Genomic DNA, 16,006 nt, shown 5'->3' with positions numbered 1-16,006 from the left:
AAAAAATGGCAAAAACCTTTAACTGCTGCTTTGTATTATTTCTGCAAACATGCAAAGGTGTTTGCTCCTCAAAAAGCATTTCCCCAAGTTCATGAGACCAAATGAAGACGTGTAATTGCATTGATGCATGCACGCTTGTTCTTCACATGTACTTTATTTGTCACTACTGAGGTATTGTATGTCATGAATTGTTATTTCTTTGTTTACTTCATGAAGATCACATTCCTTTGGATGTCTCATTTACAGCCCTCCCCATTACGCCTCTCTCTTGTTTACCTTGTTATGCACGCATGTAATGCACTAATTTCCGGCCGGAGATGTATGAGTAATTATGAACAGAAAAATCCTCTAATTAATTAAGAGTTCAAGACGAAGAGTTCAAACTGGAATGGGCAAAGGCTGAAAAACACTTCTAAATTGACTCTGCTGTTTCAAGTGTATGGAATAGTATTTTTGCTCGACAATCTCTCAAATATTATAAGGACTATCAATCCATGTCCAAATACATTTTCCGAGGAATTTCAGCTTTGGTATTGCATGAAGTGAAAATCCTCGATGCCATAGTTTTACAATAGAGGTGTGCTCAAGACTACCAACAATCACAAATCTGTCAATGAGCAAACGCCATCATTCCAAGTTATATGAGTCACTAGCTGTTATAAGGCAGTGAAGGAGACGTTGCTACCAGAGGACCAGAATTAAGATGCAGGCCTTCCGAGTCTCCCTCCCGGACGTAGCTTTAATTTGCCAAGTGTGTCTATATCCAGGAAATACAAGGACTCATCTTGGCCTTTGTTGTCTAACAAGGATTTCGAGACAGGGCTGAGGAACCAGCCCAGACTTGCTTTTGTAGCAGTTGCTCTCTTTCTTCGTAATTTATGCTTTGTAATCCCTTCCTTTCTTTCCTTTCTCTGCACATGGCCCTCTCCCTGCCATACGGTCGCTCTCTCACCCAAAAAAACCCCAACATTTATTTTGTTTAGAACCCCACTCATTTACCCCCCAAAGAACAAACAAACAAACAAACAAACATCTGCGGACATTTGTTAGAATATGTACACAAAGTGGTATTTATCATGCTTTGCAGTTGCCAGACTATGGGATGATTTCAGGTTTAAATTAGCAGACAGAGGAAGACCAAAATGAAAGTGAGAAGACAGAAGGTAAGCAACATAATTTAGCACATCGAATGCTGATAAGAATTCAATAATTGTTTAAAAAATATATTTAGTTCTTTTTGGTTGCATTACCTTCACATGATAGGCATCCCTTATTCCTCAAACACCCTATATGATTGACAATGATTAAATGGCGAGTTAGAGATAAGAGTCACAAAATGTTTGATTTTCATCCGAAAGCACATCTTATTCCTCCTAAAAAGGGTCCCTTGTTCAATTCCATCTTGGGCTGCTCTTGCATTGACTTTGGGGTCTTCCCGCGTGCAGGAAACATGTTCCCCTTTGTGTCTGTGTGGGTTTCTCTGGGGGCTTCGGTTTCACCACAACCAAAAATACATAAGGTTCATTTCCAGTTGGCTTCACTGACCAAGGTGCTGACACAAGATCTAGATTTGGTTCCTGGTCACTACACTGTGGCTGACTGCTCCTCAGAGATGGGTAAATGCAGAGAACCAATTTTGCTGTACATTGTTCATATGACTATCGACAGCTTATTTAGCATGGCTCGGCTTGGCTATTATTTGTACCTTCCCTTGTGGTTATGGTTTTATGTGAAGGCCTGAAGTTTCATTTAGAACCAGTAGGGGGTAGACCATTCTTTCATATCACAGGCTTAGCTTCTTTGAGCCCTTCGAGCTGGTACAAAGAGGTCAGACACGTGCTCATTCAGCAGAGAATGCAGTCATAGGCTTGACATCTTTCTGTCTGTCATGCTTTACATTTATCTTAAAAAGTGTGGAATGTGTCTTTTATTTGTAGGCTCTAATTTTCGCCGCTGTCGTTTGCATATTGAAATGCAATTCAGCAAACTTTAAAGTGCTGTCTTGGAAGGCAAAGGGTCAATATTTTGGCATAGTCACAGAAAACACAACAAATAGATGGAATGAGTTCTAGCTTAAAAATGTTGTAGAGAAATGACTGGTTTGACAAACTTACTGTTGGTTGCATAACATACGGCTGATGTGGCATCCAAGATGTACTCTGAACCTATGGAGAAGAGAAGATTGAAGATAAACGAGTAATACAGGCACAGAAAAAAAAAAACCCCGAAACAAAACAATTATAAACAGCAGGCTACTAAGGGCCGGGTGATGAAAAAGTAATTAAAGAAGTGGGAGATGGGCATGAGGATACAGATGAGAGGAGACGATAGATGATCATTGTGTGTGGGTTGAGAATGGCGGAAGGGAGCGTGTAAAAAGGGACAATTGGAGGGACAGCATTGGTGAGAAAATGACCAAAGACGATAAAGAAGAGAGAAAATAAATCATTAACCCATGCTTCCATGGGCACATTGCAGAGCTCTAGTCCCTGTGGTGGTTTGTCTTGAAGAATAATACAGCTGTAACAGAAGGTCCACTACGCTACGTTGTAATTATAAGAGGGTAGGGAGACCACAGAGAGCAATATAGTCGAATAATTACTGTTTCACACACCAGGTTTCATCATCAAAGCCCGTCTTAGACTCAAATCACCACTTTCATGTGTAAGACATGAAAGTGGTGTCTGCTGGCCAACTTTAACATTAGGAGTAATAACTCCCTGAAGAAAGTCTTTGTTCCATGTAAGACAAAAGGACAAAGGGACGTGCAGTATAAGGTAAACATGCTTTAAGACTGAGTAAGTAACAAACTACCTGGTCGACAGGAAACCTGAGAGCGATAGGGCCATAATATTATATTATATATAGTGTATTGTTAAAGTGGGCGGCACGGTGGACGACTGGTGATCACATCTGCCTCACAGTTCTGAGGACCGGGGTTCAAATCCGGCCTGGCCTGTGTGGAGTTTGCAGGTTCTCTCTGTGCCTGGGTGGGTTTTCTCCGGGTACTCCGGTTTCCTCCCACATCCCAAAAACATGCATGGTAGGTTGAATGACGACTAAATTGCCCGTAGGTGTGAATCTTTGTGCGAATTGTTGTTTCTATGTGCCCTGCAAGTGGCTGGCGACCAGTTCAGGGTGTACCCCGCCTCTCGCCCAAACATAGCTGGGATAGGCTCCAGCACGCCCGCGACCCTTGTGAGGAGAAGCGATACGGGAAATGGATGGATATTATTAAAGTTCCTTTTTAAGAGCCTGGACTTGCGGACTTTTCATCTATGTGGACTTCAGACAAACACACTGGCGTAAGATGTGAATTCATACGGAAACACCAAAAAGGCGTGATTCATTGACCTTGCAGGCTGTAACATGACCCTGGAACATGTAATCTTCCTGAGACTGGACCATGCAAAAGATGAAAGCACAACCCAAATATGAACATGGGAGAATCTGTGTAGCCCAAAAAGTGCACAGCTCTGTGCCTTTTCCCTCTTATCCACATGTGAGAATTTGGGCCACATTTATTTTTCCCTTTGTACTGTATAAAGTGAAAAATATGAACATTGATACAAAGTCGTTAGGCACATTTACAGTGAAATATACAGTGTGTGCATCATCATCAACAGCTAGTTAGATGTGTATACATTTATAACGTCTTAATTCTGACTGGTGTTTGTTTTGAAGAATATCTCTGACAAACAGCGACTCAAGTGCTAAATCAATCTCTGAAAGAATGAAATTATAAATGAATTCCCATCCTTTGTGTAAGTAGAAAATGGAGGCTGTGGCACATGGAAATTGAGCAAGAGAGACCAAAGGTGGATTTGCACATAACAATAAATGAGTCAAGGGAAGAGAGGTGAAATACAAGCTTGCGTTATATTAGTGCAAAAAATCAGTTCCTGGATCAGTTTATGGTCTTTCCAGAGATGAACTCTTTCATTCCTAACTTGAATATCCAGCGTGCAACCATTGCCCACAACATTAGCTACACCGACACTATCTAATGAAATCCAAGTGGTGCCCATCGTTGCTCGGATGATTTTTCTTTTTTTGCCTTGACTTGCAAGCAGAGTGAGGAGTGCGCTTCAGACGGCTTTCAGGGCTCCAGTGAAAAAAATAGGAGCAAAGAAGGGGGAACCTTGTTTCACTAAATCGGTTTACAACATTTTTTCCTCGAAATACACACGAGTGTGAGCTACAAGGAGCTGGACGGCACTCACTCGGCCACATCATTTAAAGGCACAACACTCGACTGTACACTTTTTTTTGGGGGGGGGGGCAGTGGAACGGATTAATGCCATTTCTTTATGCCAAAGAGAGTCGATTTACGATACGAGTGATTTGAGTTACGAGCATGGTCATGGAACAAATTAAACTCCTAAGTGAAGTCCACACTGTCCACTGTGTGAAAGTTTCTGCCCTTACAAGAATACAAATGCTCAGTTTTGATTGGGGTCTGTATCAACAATTTGTTTTATGTTGCAGTCTGGAAGAAATGCACTTGAACAGGCTGAGAGGCAATTATAACATTTTGCGCCTCTCATTCATCTAAATAAGGCAATCAAGTTCCATCCATCCATTTTCTGAGCCGCTTATCCTCACAAGGGTCACGGGAGTGCTGGAGCCTATCCCAGCTATCATCGGGCACCCTGAACTGGTTGCCAGCCAATCGCAGGGCACACATAAACAAACAACCATTCACACTCACGTTCACACCTATGGGCAATTTAGAGTCTTCAATTAACCTACCATGCATGTTTTTGGAATGTGGGAGGAAACCGGAGTGCCCGGAGAAAACCCACGCAGGCACGGGGAGAACATGCAAACTCCACACAGGCGGGGCCGGGGTTTGAACCCCGGTCCTCAGAACTGTGCGGCAGATGTGCTAAGCAGTCGACCACCGTGCCGGCAGGCAATCAAGTTATTTAATCTAATTAGAATGAGCAGCTCCACCAAATTCTTCTGTTGTGAGAGTTCACAAAATAAATATAGTGAAAATGGCATTTACTAACAGAGACTAGATGAGGGCTGTAAAAGTGGAAATAATTATGTTAAATTACAATTAGCTGTAGTGAATTTTCCCTATGGAGATCAATAAAGGACATCTTCTATTTTATTAATTCATTCACTTCCTCGACAATACCCCATAGACCTGCTTTACCTGCACAGTCCATCGTCATTTCTAATGAAGAAAAAAAAGTTGGTAACTCAAATCTAAAGTCTAAATTCTCCATCAAAACATTACAAGTATGCCAAATAGTTTAGGCTTCAGAGTAGATGAAGTATAATTAAGTGGGGGAAAAAAAAATCCTTAATCATTTACATGTGCACACACACACACACACAACACGTGGATAGTATAAACCAGTGATTGCCAATCACTGGGAAAGCGGCACATCAATTTCAGGTGTACCGTGAGAAATTGTCCAATTTAACTTAATTTGTCCCCCAAAATATATATTTTTTTTTACAACAAATAATGTACTGTGTATTAGTTTATCTGTCTATATAGGTGACATAGAGTAAAGTCAGCCACACACTATGTGACGCGACCGAACTAGACGGAACTGGACAAATTACAGTCGGCGACTGACCCTTGCACAACTACCAACTCACTGGCACAAAAAAACAACAACATTATTTTACTGAACCACAAACAATATGGCGTGATTGTCAAGGAAAAAAATAGATTGCCATGGTCACTGTGGCTATATTTCTCCATCGGTGGAAAATACAACGAGAGGAAAGGGTGAGAAGAAAGGAGAGACTGTGGACATTTGAGAAGCCGCTGGAAATCATATTCCCATTCATTGACCACACTGAACACTAACTTTCATGCATCCATGATTTTTAAAACAGAATAGGTACTCAATGGTACGGAATTGTTGGCATTTCGCGGTGTTGCCTAGTGAACAGCTGACAGGCAGAACAATTATATGCTGTTCAACTTGAAGGCAGAATGTCCAATTAACCTGTCACCATTCACACAACAGAATAATAGCTTTACATTCAACTAAACAGTCTAAGATGTCACACAGAGTAAGAACATTTGTAAACTGAGACGAGACCATCATCATTAGGGTTGGGCATCGTTTGAATACGAGCGATTCCTGTACCAATTCCAGTTCCACGTTTCGACTCCGGTTCCAAATGATTCTCGATTCCGATTCTTTTAGGGGCTGGATCAAAATATTTTGCATAGTTTAAAAAAAGGGTGTCCAAATTATGAACATCAATTTTCTTAGCATCCAGCAGCATAGACTAAAATGAACATTTAACTCAGGGTTTTTAACCAGTATCAATATCCAACCTATGAACTAAAAGGAAATGTGTGTGGAACTAACCCAATTGACTTAATATTCATTAATTTATGTTTCAGGTAAAAGTTAAATATAGCAACATAGCATTTGGGACTGTTTTATCACATCAAATGTTTATATGTGCAAGTTTTAACTTGACTTCCTGTTCTACGCTTGTAGCCTTTTATTTTGAAGGGTATGCACCAGAACTAGGCATTTTGGCACGAAAAGTAACTTAACATGACACTGGTGAATTTTGAAAACGAAAGAAAACCTACAAGGCAAGAAAAAGAGTAATGAATGGAACCAAATGCTATAAAACGATTCCTTTACCTACCCACCGATGAGGCACAAGGTTAGTGTTTGTGATACTGTGAGACGTTTATGTGAATTTTGCCCCAATTCATTGTGATGCAAAGTTGCTATTTTGACCTTTGGTGAGGTTTTAGCTCAATGTTAAGCTTTTATTTTCTATCATCGGCTCTTACGTTGGTTTGAAGACTAAAATAAATGCTAAAAACCATCAGTGCAAAACTGAAACCAACCGTTTACCTTATTAGCTGCCTCAATGTTGGCATAGACGTACAGTATTTTATTATTTCACTCACCCAATTGACTTGACTGAAGTTCCACGCGGTGTAGGCTGAGGCTCAGAGCGGGAGGGAAAACGTCTGACTTCTACACATCGTGAACGCCTCCTTTGCACAATATAATCTTATTCCAAGTGTTGCACTGAGGCGAATGGTCATTAATTTTAAGAAAGTTAAGAAAGTTATTTTGTTCGCCGCAGCCATTCGGCACAAGCACGTCTTCATGCGTGTTCTGCATTGGTTTTCGCCACTTTCTTCTTCGTGGTCGGCGGACAATAGGCATCGAAACTGAGAACCGAAATTTTTAAATTTGAAGGATTCCAGGAGAACTGAAATGTTAGTCCCGGTTACAATCGGTACTCAATTCTCGATGCCCAACCCTAATCATCATTTCATTTCTTTTTGTGGCATTTTTGTTTGGTGTGCCTTGCCTAACCCTAATCTTACTTCTTGCCAAAGTGCCTAAACCTAAACCAACCCAAACCCTAACTCTAACTCTTGGCTCGATAAAAGTCAAGAAACACGGAAAAGCTATGTTTGAAACACACACCAATAATACACCACAGATATGCAAGATAAAATAAAATAATCCAAAATAAATGACAAGCATACTGACTTGTTGTATTATTATTACTTATTCGCGGACCTGGCAGGTCACAGTTTCAAGAGCAGTTGGAGATGAAAAAATTGAAATTTTGGACTGGTTGCTGGAGTGTCTGCAGTGGGAACCCCTAACTGTTACGTATCTGTAACTGCTAAGTTGTACAGTTGTACAGGGCTGCCACTCCAATATCTAACAATGTATCCTTTGAGATGAGTAAAGAAAACTCCTCTTCCTCCTCTTTGGCTTCTCCCATCAGCTGTTTCCAAAGCAAGTCATGTTTTGAAGTTACATGCTTTTTATGGCTCAGTTCTTACACCGGATGCCCTTCCAAGTGCAACTGTCGTATTTATCAGGGCTTGGGACGACACCGAAGATGCGCAGGAACTGGCTGGGAACTGAACCCATGCTAGCGACTTGAAAGGAAGCTAAGTGAATCACTGGACTACAAATGCCATGGCTGTGTAAAGACTAATAACTCAAAAACAACAGTGTCCAGTTAGGTTGTACGTATGCAAACGTGAATCGGATAGTAAAAAACCCCAAAACCCCTTGACAGGGTCTTGACAGTGGGCACAGACAAAACTATTTCCCATTGTGACCAATTTCAGCAAACATTGTAAGACGTTGTCATTAAAGAAGACATAGCATTACACCATGAGTTGTATCCTTTATAACAAAATGCTTACTTTAGTCAAGATAATCTTGACCGTTTCAGTAAATGTCGAAAAACCTTTATTGGTCAGTAAAAGTCAAAGAGGCTACACCCACCTGATATGTGGAAACAGGAGAGGCAGCAATGAAGGGCGTGATTGACGTCTGAGCAATCATCCGATTGGTGGAGATGCTGTATGGTGATGAGTAGAACCTACAGAGGCAAACGAAGAAATAACACTATCAATACCGTAGCGTTACGTTAAGGATGTTTAATGAAATTGAGCTACAGCTCTCTGTGAAACACAAAGATGCAAGCAACAGAAGCAAATGAATTATGCTTTCTTTCTTTTTTGTTAACAAAAGCTGAACACAGCTGATGAAAGGGATCATCCATCCATCCATTTTCTGAGCCGCTTATCCTCACAAGGGTCGCGGGTGTGCTGGAGCCTTTCCCAGCTATCATCGGGCAGGAGGCGGGGTACACCCTGAACTGGTTGCCAGCCAATCGCAGGGCACATAGAAACAAACAACCATTCGCACTCACATTCGCACCTACAGGCAATTTAGAGTCTTCAATCAACCTACCATGCATGTTTTTGGGATGCAGGAGGAAACCGGAGTGCCCGGAGAAAACACACGCAGGCACGGGAATAACATGCAAACTCCACACGGGCGGGGCCGGGGATTGAACCCCCGTCCTCAGAAATGTGAGGCAGACGCTGTAACCAGCCACCATGAAAGGGATCAGTAATCCATTATCAGAGTTGTCAGGGAAACACTAATTTGGCAGGTTTAGTGTGTGCCACACCAAAGAGAATCAAAATGAGGCTTAAAATCGAAACGCTGTGCACATCACTTATCACCTTTGCTGCCATGCATAATAATACATTACCCTAATGTGTGAGTGGGAGACATTTTCCAGTACTGCCCTTAATGTTTCCACCTACACATATTCCACTTCATGCAGAAAAGACATCTGTAATATAATGTATGAATTCAAACTTGTTTACTTCTCTCCCTATGGCTTTGTTTGCCTGTAGGATTTTACTTTCTTTCACTGCAAAATCCTCACTCATCAGCTAACCAATCCCATGGCCAACTGCCTGTTAGAACCGCATTGGTGGAGTGTTGGAGCTTCAAGTGCTTTATTTGTCATTGAAAGGACATGTTTCATCTGCCAGGCCATGTTTTTGTGTCCAATCGATGCCTAAGTGTCTGCTGACTGAATAATAGAGAAAAGCAGATGAGAAAGCGTCCGACCCCCTCATGTGAAACACAGCCATGAGTCTTTGCAAGAATACTTGCCAAAATCATCTGTTGGCTTAATCGGGAGGGGAAAAAATGTTCAATGTATTTTGGTTTTATTTGTTAAAAGAATAAAAATAGGGATAGATCCCTCATTGTTTTATTATTTTTCAGAAGAAGACTAAATAAACAGTGTGTCAAAAATAATATAATAATATATTTTATTACATTATTTTTCAAACTCAACATTGCCTGATCACTTTGTTTTGCAATTTATAAAAGTACTGCACAGCTATAGAGACTGTAATAGTTTCAAGGTTGGTTCACTAATACTATTAAAGGGCGGCTGTAGCTCATGTATAAAGCCTTGGAGTAAGAGTTCTGGTGCGGAGCAAGTCCTTGGAGAGATGCGATTCTGCATCCTGACATCCTACTGTCTAGTTGCCCTTGAGCAAGTCACTGAAAAACCTCACAAGGGTCGCGGGAGTGGTGGAGCCTATCCTAGCTGTCATCGGGCACCCTGAACTTGTTGCCAGCCAATCGCAGGACACATAGAAACAAATTTAGAGACTTCAATTAACCTACTATGCATGTTTTTGGGATGTGGGAGGAAACCGGAGTGCCCGGAGAAAACCCACGCAGGCACAGGGAGAACACGCAAACTCCACACAGGCGGGGCCGGGGATTGAACCCCGGTCCTCAGAACTGTGAGGCAGATGATCTAACCAGTTGTCCACCGTGCCGCAGCGTTCTACATTATAATAATAATAATAACAATAATAATAAACATCGGTCAAACTTAAATTATAAAATGTTAGAGAAACTCAACTTTTAAGAACTTGCCTTGTGGACACATTGTGGTTGAAGATTTAAAACTGGTTGCTGACCATAATATTACTGGTAGCTGGAAAGGTCAGTTTGCTTGATGAGTACTGTTCGGATACCCTTGAGCAAGACATTTTATCTCAGGGTGTTTAAGAGAAAATTCTTCACTTAGATGGGAAGTGTGTTTTGTACTTTACCCTTTACTAGCAAAACACATCAATAGCACATGCATATTATAGTCAGTAATCCATTTTCTGCTGCTTATCCTGTTTGGAGTCCTCAATACGTTTTAAAATCGTAAAACAAATATACCATTATACAGCGATATTGATATATTTACTCCATAAAAGTAAAATTTAAATGTATCTTCAACTGCACTCAAATTGAATTTTACGTCTACTTTTTCTGAAGGGTTATCATCATTTTTTTTTTTTTTTTTAAAGCTGCTATCTATCTGAAGGTAACTTTTTACATATTGCATCTTTATCGAAACTGAGATGACTTTAAGGTTCAGCAACAAGCCAAACTGAGGATAGAAATACCTGAATGGGTTAGTTCTACCCCACTGCAACACCAGCACACATGATTTCAAGAATGTAATGGCTTTCCGAATCCTGATTATTCTGTCTGTTTCACATTATACAGGTATTTGTTTGCTTAGTGATAGCACAAGCAGTTTGAAACATGGTGCTGTTAGATGAAAAAATATTTTTCAACTGTGGTGGTTCAGGCCAGCTGGATGTAGTTTTTTTTTTTTTCCCTCTCACTGGCAGCGATAAGAACCACACTGTAATAGCTCCTCACACGCCGCCCCTCAAACCCCACCCCCCGCCCCCAAAACCCGTCACCACCCGTTAGGTTTTTGTGCTTTCCTGGTTGTGTAAAAGCCTCATTGAAAACAAAGCACAAGGCTCCAACTTTCCTCTACCAAAGACAATGTTCTTCACTTACTTGACAGCAGGAATAGAAATGTCATGAATTATTAGCACAACACAAGCTCTCTTGACAAGGCCCAGCTATGGTTCATTTGCTGGCCAATGCTTGTGTTTTTTATGTGTGTTCACTTAATTTTTAGTTAAGCTTCCTAAACATATTGAAAAGAAATCAAATACATGTATGAGTAAAGAATGAGAAATTTATATACTGTAAATAGTAAATACTGTACATTCCCAAGAAGGTTATGTAGCTGTAAGTGCAGTTATAATAGTGAATGAGGACGCTAACCACAACTGCGCTGTAGGAGTTTTTTTATTTCTTTCCTTCAGCACAAATCATTCTTCAAAACATTTCCTTAACTTTTTATTCTATTTAAATCTGAACATTTAGATTAAGGTCAGTTATCAAAGTTCATGAGTTTCTTTTCTTCTATCTTACTTTTCAAGACTTTTACACTGCCCGCACGATTATCCCCAGTGACCGTTCATATGGGTGTATGTGTGTCAATAATCATCTATCCATCCATCCATCCATCTTCTGTACCGCTTATCCTCACTAGGGTTGCGGGCGTCCTGGAGCCTATCCCAGCTATCTTCGGGCGAGAGGCGGGGTACACGCTGAACTGGTCGCCAGACAATAACGCCCAGTGATCATAAAAGACAGGATACGGTGGTATCGGAATAGATGTTGTTTAGTGTTGCCACCGTCTGACCGAGATACAGCAAGATTTTATGGCAGTTCTCTGACATAGTGCAATCCTGAGAGACCAAATTTGTCTTGTTGTCTGATCCAGGGGCTCAAAGGTCACAGGCATCCAATGTTTGTTTTTGCTCTTGCCGCTTAAGTGCATAGATTTCTCTTATTTTGATAATATTGTGGACAATGGATAATGAAATTCCTAAATTCCTTGCAATTGTATGTTGAGAAACATTCTTCTTAGACTGCTGGACTATTTTCTGGATGGGAATTGGATTTGGAATTGTTCACACGTGGGTACACGCAGAATTGTTGTCCGCTGCAGATACTGCTCCAGTCACACGACGATGTGTGAACCCGAGAGACAAACTCTTAACGCCTTCCCTTCGTGTACTTACATTTTCACGTTTTATTTTTGTTTTTGACTTTTTGAGACAATTTAGAATTTTTGAGAGGCTATTCAACTATCCCACACACTTCGCCTTCAAAACTCCGACCAAATAAACATGAGTATGGACTGGTGCACCCCTTGGACCCTTCTCCTTGAGAGGCTTTCCCTGCTAGAGGGACGTGTCCGCCAACTAGAGCAGAATAGTTTCTTAACTGTAGATTTGGCAGGCACACCTGATAGTGTCGGTTGTAGCCGACCTACTAGCCCTGTTAGCATTAACCCCAAGCAGCTAGATAACCGTGGTGAGCCTGTTGAGATGCATAAGAGAGAGACTCCTTTAGCTGGCCCCATTTCTACTGGCTCTCGCACGTTAGTCATAGGTGACTCCATCAATCGTAGCATCACGCTTAAAAACCCGGCCACTGTAATGTGTATTCCTGAGGAAAGAGCACCCGACATTGAAGCTAGCCTCAGGGAGCTGACCCGCATTAGGCCGAGACACCAGCGTGAGGCAAACAACACTAGCTTCTCAGGTGTGATACATGTCGGCTCCATTGATACAAGGATGAGGCAATCAGAGATTACAAAGAGGAACAAAGCCATGACTTGTGATGTCGCCAGAAAGATGTGTCGGCATCGAGTAATTGTTTCTGGCCCCCTGCCTGCGAGAGGCAATGATGAGAGGTTTAGCAGATTCTTCTCACTTAACCGGTGGCTGGCTGGCTTCTGTAGCGAACAGGGAGTGAAGTTTGTCGATAATTGGCCTTTGTTCTGGAGGACTCCCACCTTGATGAGGGTGGACGGCCTTCACCCTAATGGGATAGGCACCTTCACTCTTTCTAGAAACATAGATTACTGTTTGAGCTTTCCGTGACAGTTCACACCAGAGCAAGCCGGGATACCGGTGATTAGTGAGCCTGTTAGAACAGGTGTGGAGTCTGTAATGTTAAGCTTAATTAGCGCTATGCTGGACTCTAACAACATAGTCCTATATGTAGATTAGAAAAATCTACATATATAAGCTTTCCTCCAAAGCTTTGCTAGTCAATGATCTGATCAGAGACCATAATCTTAATATGATTGGTCTTTACAAGACTTGGTTAAAACCAAATGAGTCTTTACCACTTAATGAGGTGTCTCCCCCAAACTTTGTGAGCGTGTCCTATTGAGAAGGGAAGGGGTGTTACTCTCATCTACAAATCTGTTTCAACCTTAGTACTAGCCCAAACATCGACTTTAAAACATTTGAGGCTCTCGTTATGCAATCTACAACACCATTTCTGTTTTATCTTGCAGTTATCTACCGCCCCCCACTACTCTGGCTTTTTAGATGAATTCTCAGAATTTATTGCTGACTTGGTGACCCACGCAGATATATTGATCATAGGTGACTTTAATTAATATTCATATGAATTCCCTGTCAGAACCTTAGTGCAGCGTTTCAGACAATAATTGACACTTCTGGTTTTGTGCAATTGATACTGTACATGAACCGACCCATAATAACGGTAATACTTTAGGTTTGGTTTTAGCCCTGGGCATTGCAACCTCAAATGTAATGGTACTTCCCTATACCACTGCTATGTCCGACCATTACTTCATAAAATTTTGAAGTCTTGGCCCATTGCCATCCTTCTGACCACAACCAAAAGTATAGCAGCTATAATATTAGTTCTTCAACTACTACTGCACTTGCTGAGCTATTACCCTCTGCAATTGCCTCATTTCATTCTTATATGGGTCCAAGTGATAATCTGACAAATGATTTTAATGTGGCACTGTGTAACGCTCTCAACACCAATTAACCAATTGGCACCAAGTAAGACCTAAATGTGTCCTAAGAAATTTACTGCTTGATTCACAGATGAAACCAGAGAACTAAAAGAAGCATGTCGGAAGCCAGATCGCAAATGGCTTGTGACTAAACTTGAGGTCTTCTGGCAGGCATGGGGGGGAGAGAGGGGGGCTATTTTACTGAAAAACAAACTCTCTCTCGTTTCAGCTAAAACTAATAACTTTTCCCCAAATAATTTGTCTTGATAAAAATATCAATACATGTAATATCAAGCTACATGTAGGCCTGCGGCATGGTGAACGACTGGTTAGAGCGTATGCCTCACAGTTCTGAGGAAAGGGGTTCAATCCCCGGCCCCGCATGTGAGGAGTTTGCATGTTCTCCCCGTGCCTGTGTGGGTTTTCTCCAGGCACTCCGTTTTCCTTCCACATCTCAAAAACATGCATGGTAGGTTAATTGAAGACTATAAAGTGCGAATGTGAGTGTGACTGGTTGTTTGTTTGTATGTGCCCTGCGATTGGCTGGCAACCAGTTCAGGGTGTACCCCGCCTCCTGCCCGATGATAGCTGGGATAGGCTCCAGCGCTCTCGCGACCCTTGTGAGGATAAGCGGCTCAGATAATGTAGGCATGTAGGGCTGTTTTACTGCTGCTTGTCCTATCTCCTCCCCCCCTCGTCTCCTGCTCGGAGAGAGGGCTAGGAGACGTCGACTCAGTCTGAGGCTGTTTGGGTTCTACACTGACCAACTGGGACAAGACCTGAGGTGGACTACTTCCCTCGGAATCGTGGCCATGGAGGGTTCTGCTCTGACTGACCAGGCCAGGTCCTGAGGCAGAACCCCCCAAAGGCATTTGCCCTGCAGTGCCTTTTCTCTTTAATTGACTCTTATGTCATCTTAATGAACATTGCCATGGTAATTAACATTGTACAGCACCAGAGTATGTGATAAATGTTGCCCACTCGACATCCATTGTAGCCTGGTCATCCTAGCAGGGGGATCAACCCCATCTGTAGTTCCTTCTCAAGGTTTCTTTTTTCCCCAATGGAGTTTTGAGTTTTTCCTTGCTTGATTGGAGGGTTTAGATTAGGGGATGTCATCAGTCATTGCCAACTGTGGCCCTATGAAGCCCTTTGAGACATTTTTGTGATTAAGGACTATGTAAATAAACTTGACTTGACTTTCTCACGCAGTTTTTCACAAAGTGAGGAACCTCCCCCCATCCTTGTTTGTGAACAACTGAACCTTTCGGAGATGCTCCTTTTATACCCAAACATAACACCCACTTGTTTCCAATTTACCGGTTCACCTGTGGCATGTCCCAAATATGCGTTTTTTGAGTATTCCTCAACTTTCCCAGTCTTTTGTTGCCCCTTTCTTGTGTTTTTTTATGTGTTGCAGGCATCAAATACAAAATGAGAAAATAGCTGCCAAAAAACAAAAACATTCATCAGTTTGAGCACTAAATATCTTGTCTTTGTAGTCTATTCAATTGAAGATAGGTTGAAAAGGATTTGAAAACCATATTCTGTTTTTATTTACATTTTACACAACGTCACAACTTCATTGGAATTGGGATTTGTACATTAAGTGTATCATACAGTAAGATACACGAATGTAACATTGTGTCCTCTTTGACTTTAGAGTTTCATTTTGGAAATGAAAACAGATATGAGCTGTCCATGAACAATTGTGAACAATTCAAGTTGGTCTTGAAGAAATCTGTTCAGACAGCAGAGAGTGAGTGCAAGCATACTGATTTGGAGACCATTGCAATCTGTGCACTAGAAGAGAAGTAACACTGGCGAATAAAAAACATAGCTGAATGTAAAATAACAAAGTGAGCAGAAAAGCAAACGCTCTTGAACGCTTGCTCTGTATTATACCACTGTGTGTATGAGCAACTGCTGCCAAGATTTCCATTGGTCTTGTGGATATTTATTGTATTTTTCATAAGAGTGATGTGAACTC

The 16,006-nt window shown here is 41.5% G+C and overlaps 1 protein-coding gene across 2 annotated transcripts in view; it reads right to left on the bottom strand.

Moving 5' to 3' along the window:
- LOC133479883 (RNA-binding motif, single-stranded-interacting protein 3-like) overlaps positions 1 to 16,006 on the bottom strand; it is a 157,268-nt gene that overhangs the window by 10,722 nt on the left and 130,540 nt on the right. For both annotated transcript variants that reach the window (XM_061777402.1, XM_061777401.1), the window contains 2 exons: positions 8,265 to 8,361; positions 2,115 to 2,165 (listed from right to left, as the gene is read on the bottom strand). In XM_061777402.1, the coding sequence (XP_061633386.1) occupies positions 2,115 to 2,165; positions 8,265 to 8,361 (148 nt within the window). The remainder of the gene's footprint in view (positions 1 to 2,114; positions 2,166 to 8,264; positions 8,362 to 16,006) is intronic.

Source organism: Phyllopteryx taeniolatus, chromosome 6 (genome assembly GCF_024500385.1).
Source record: "Phyllopteryx taeniolatus isolate TA_2022b chromosome 6, UOR_Ptae_1.2, whole genome shotgun sequence".
Classification (NCBI taxonomy): Eukaryota; Metazoa; Chordata; class Actinopteri; order Syngnathiformes; family Syngnathidae; genus Phyllopteryx; species Phyllopteryx taeniolatus.
This window is presented reverse-complemented; position numbering and strand designations above follow the sequence as displayed.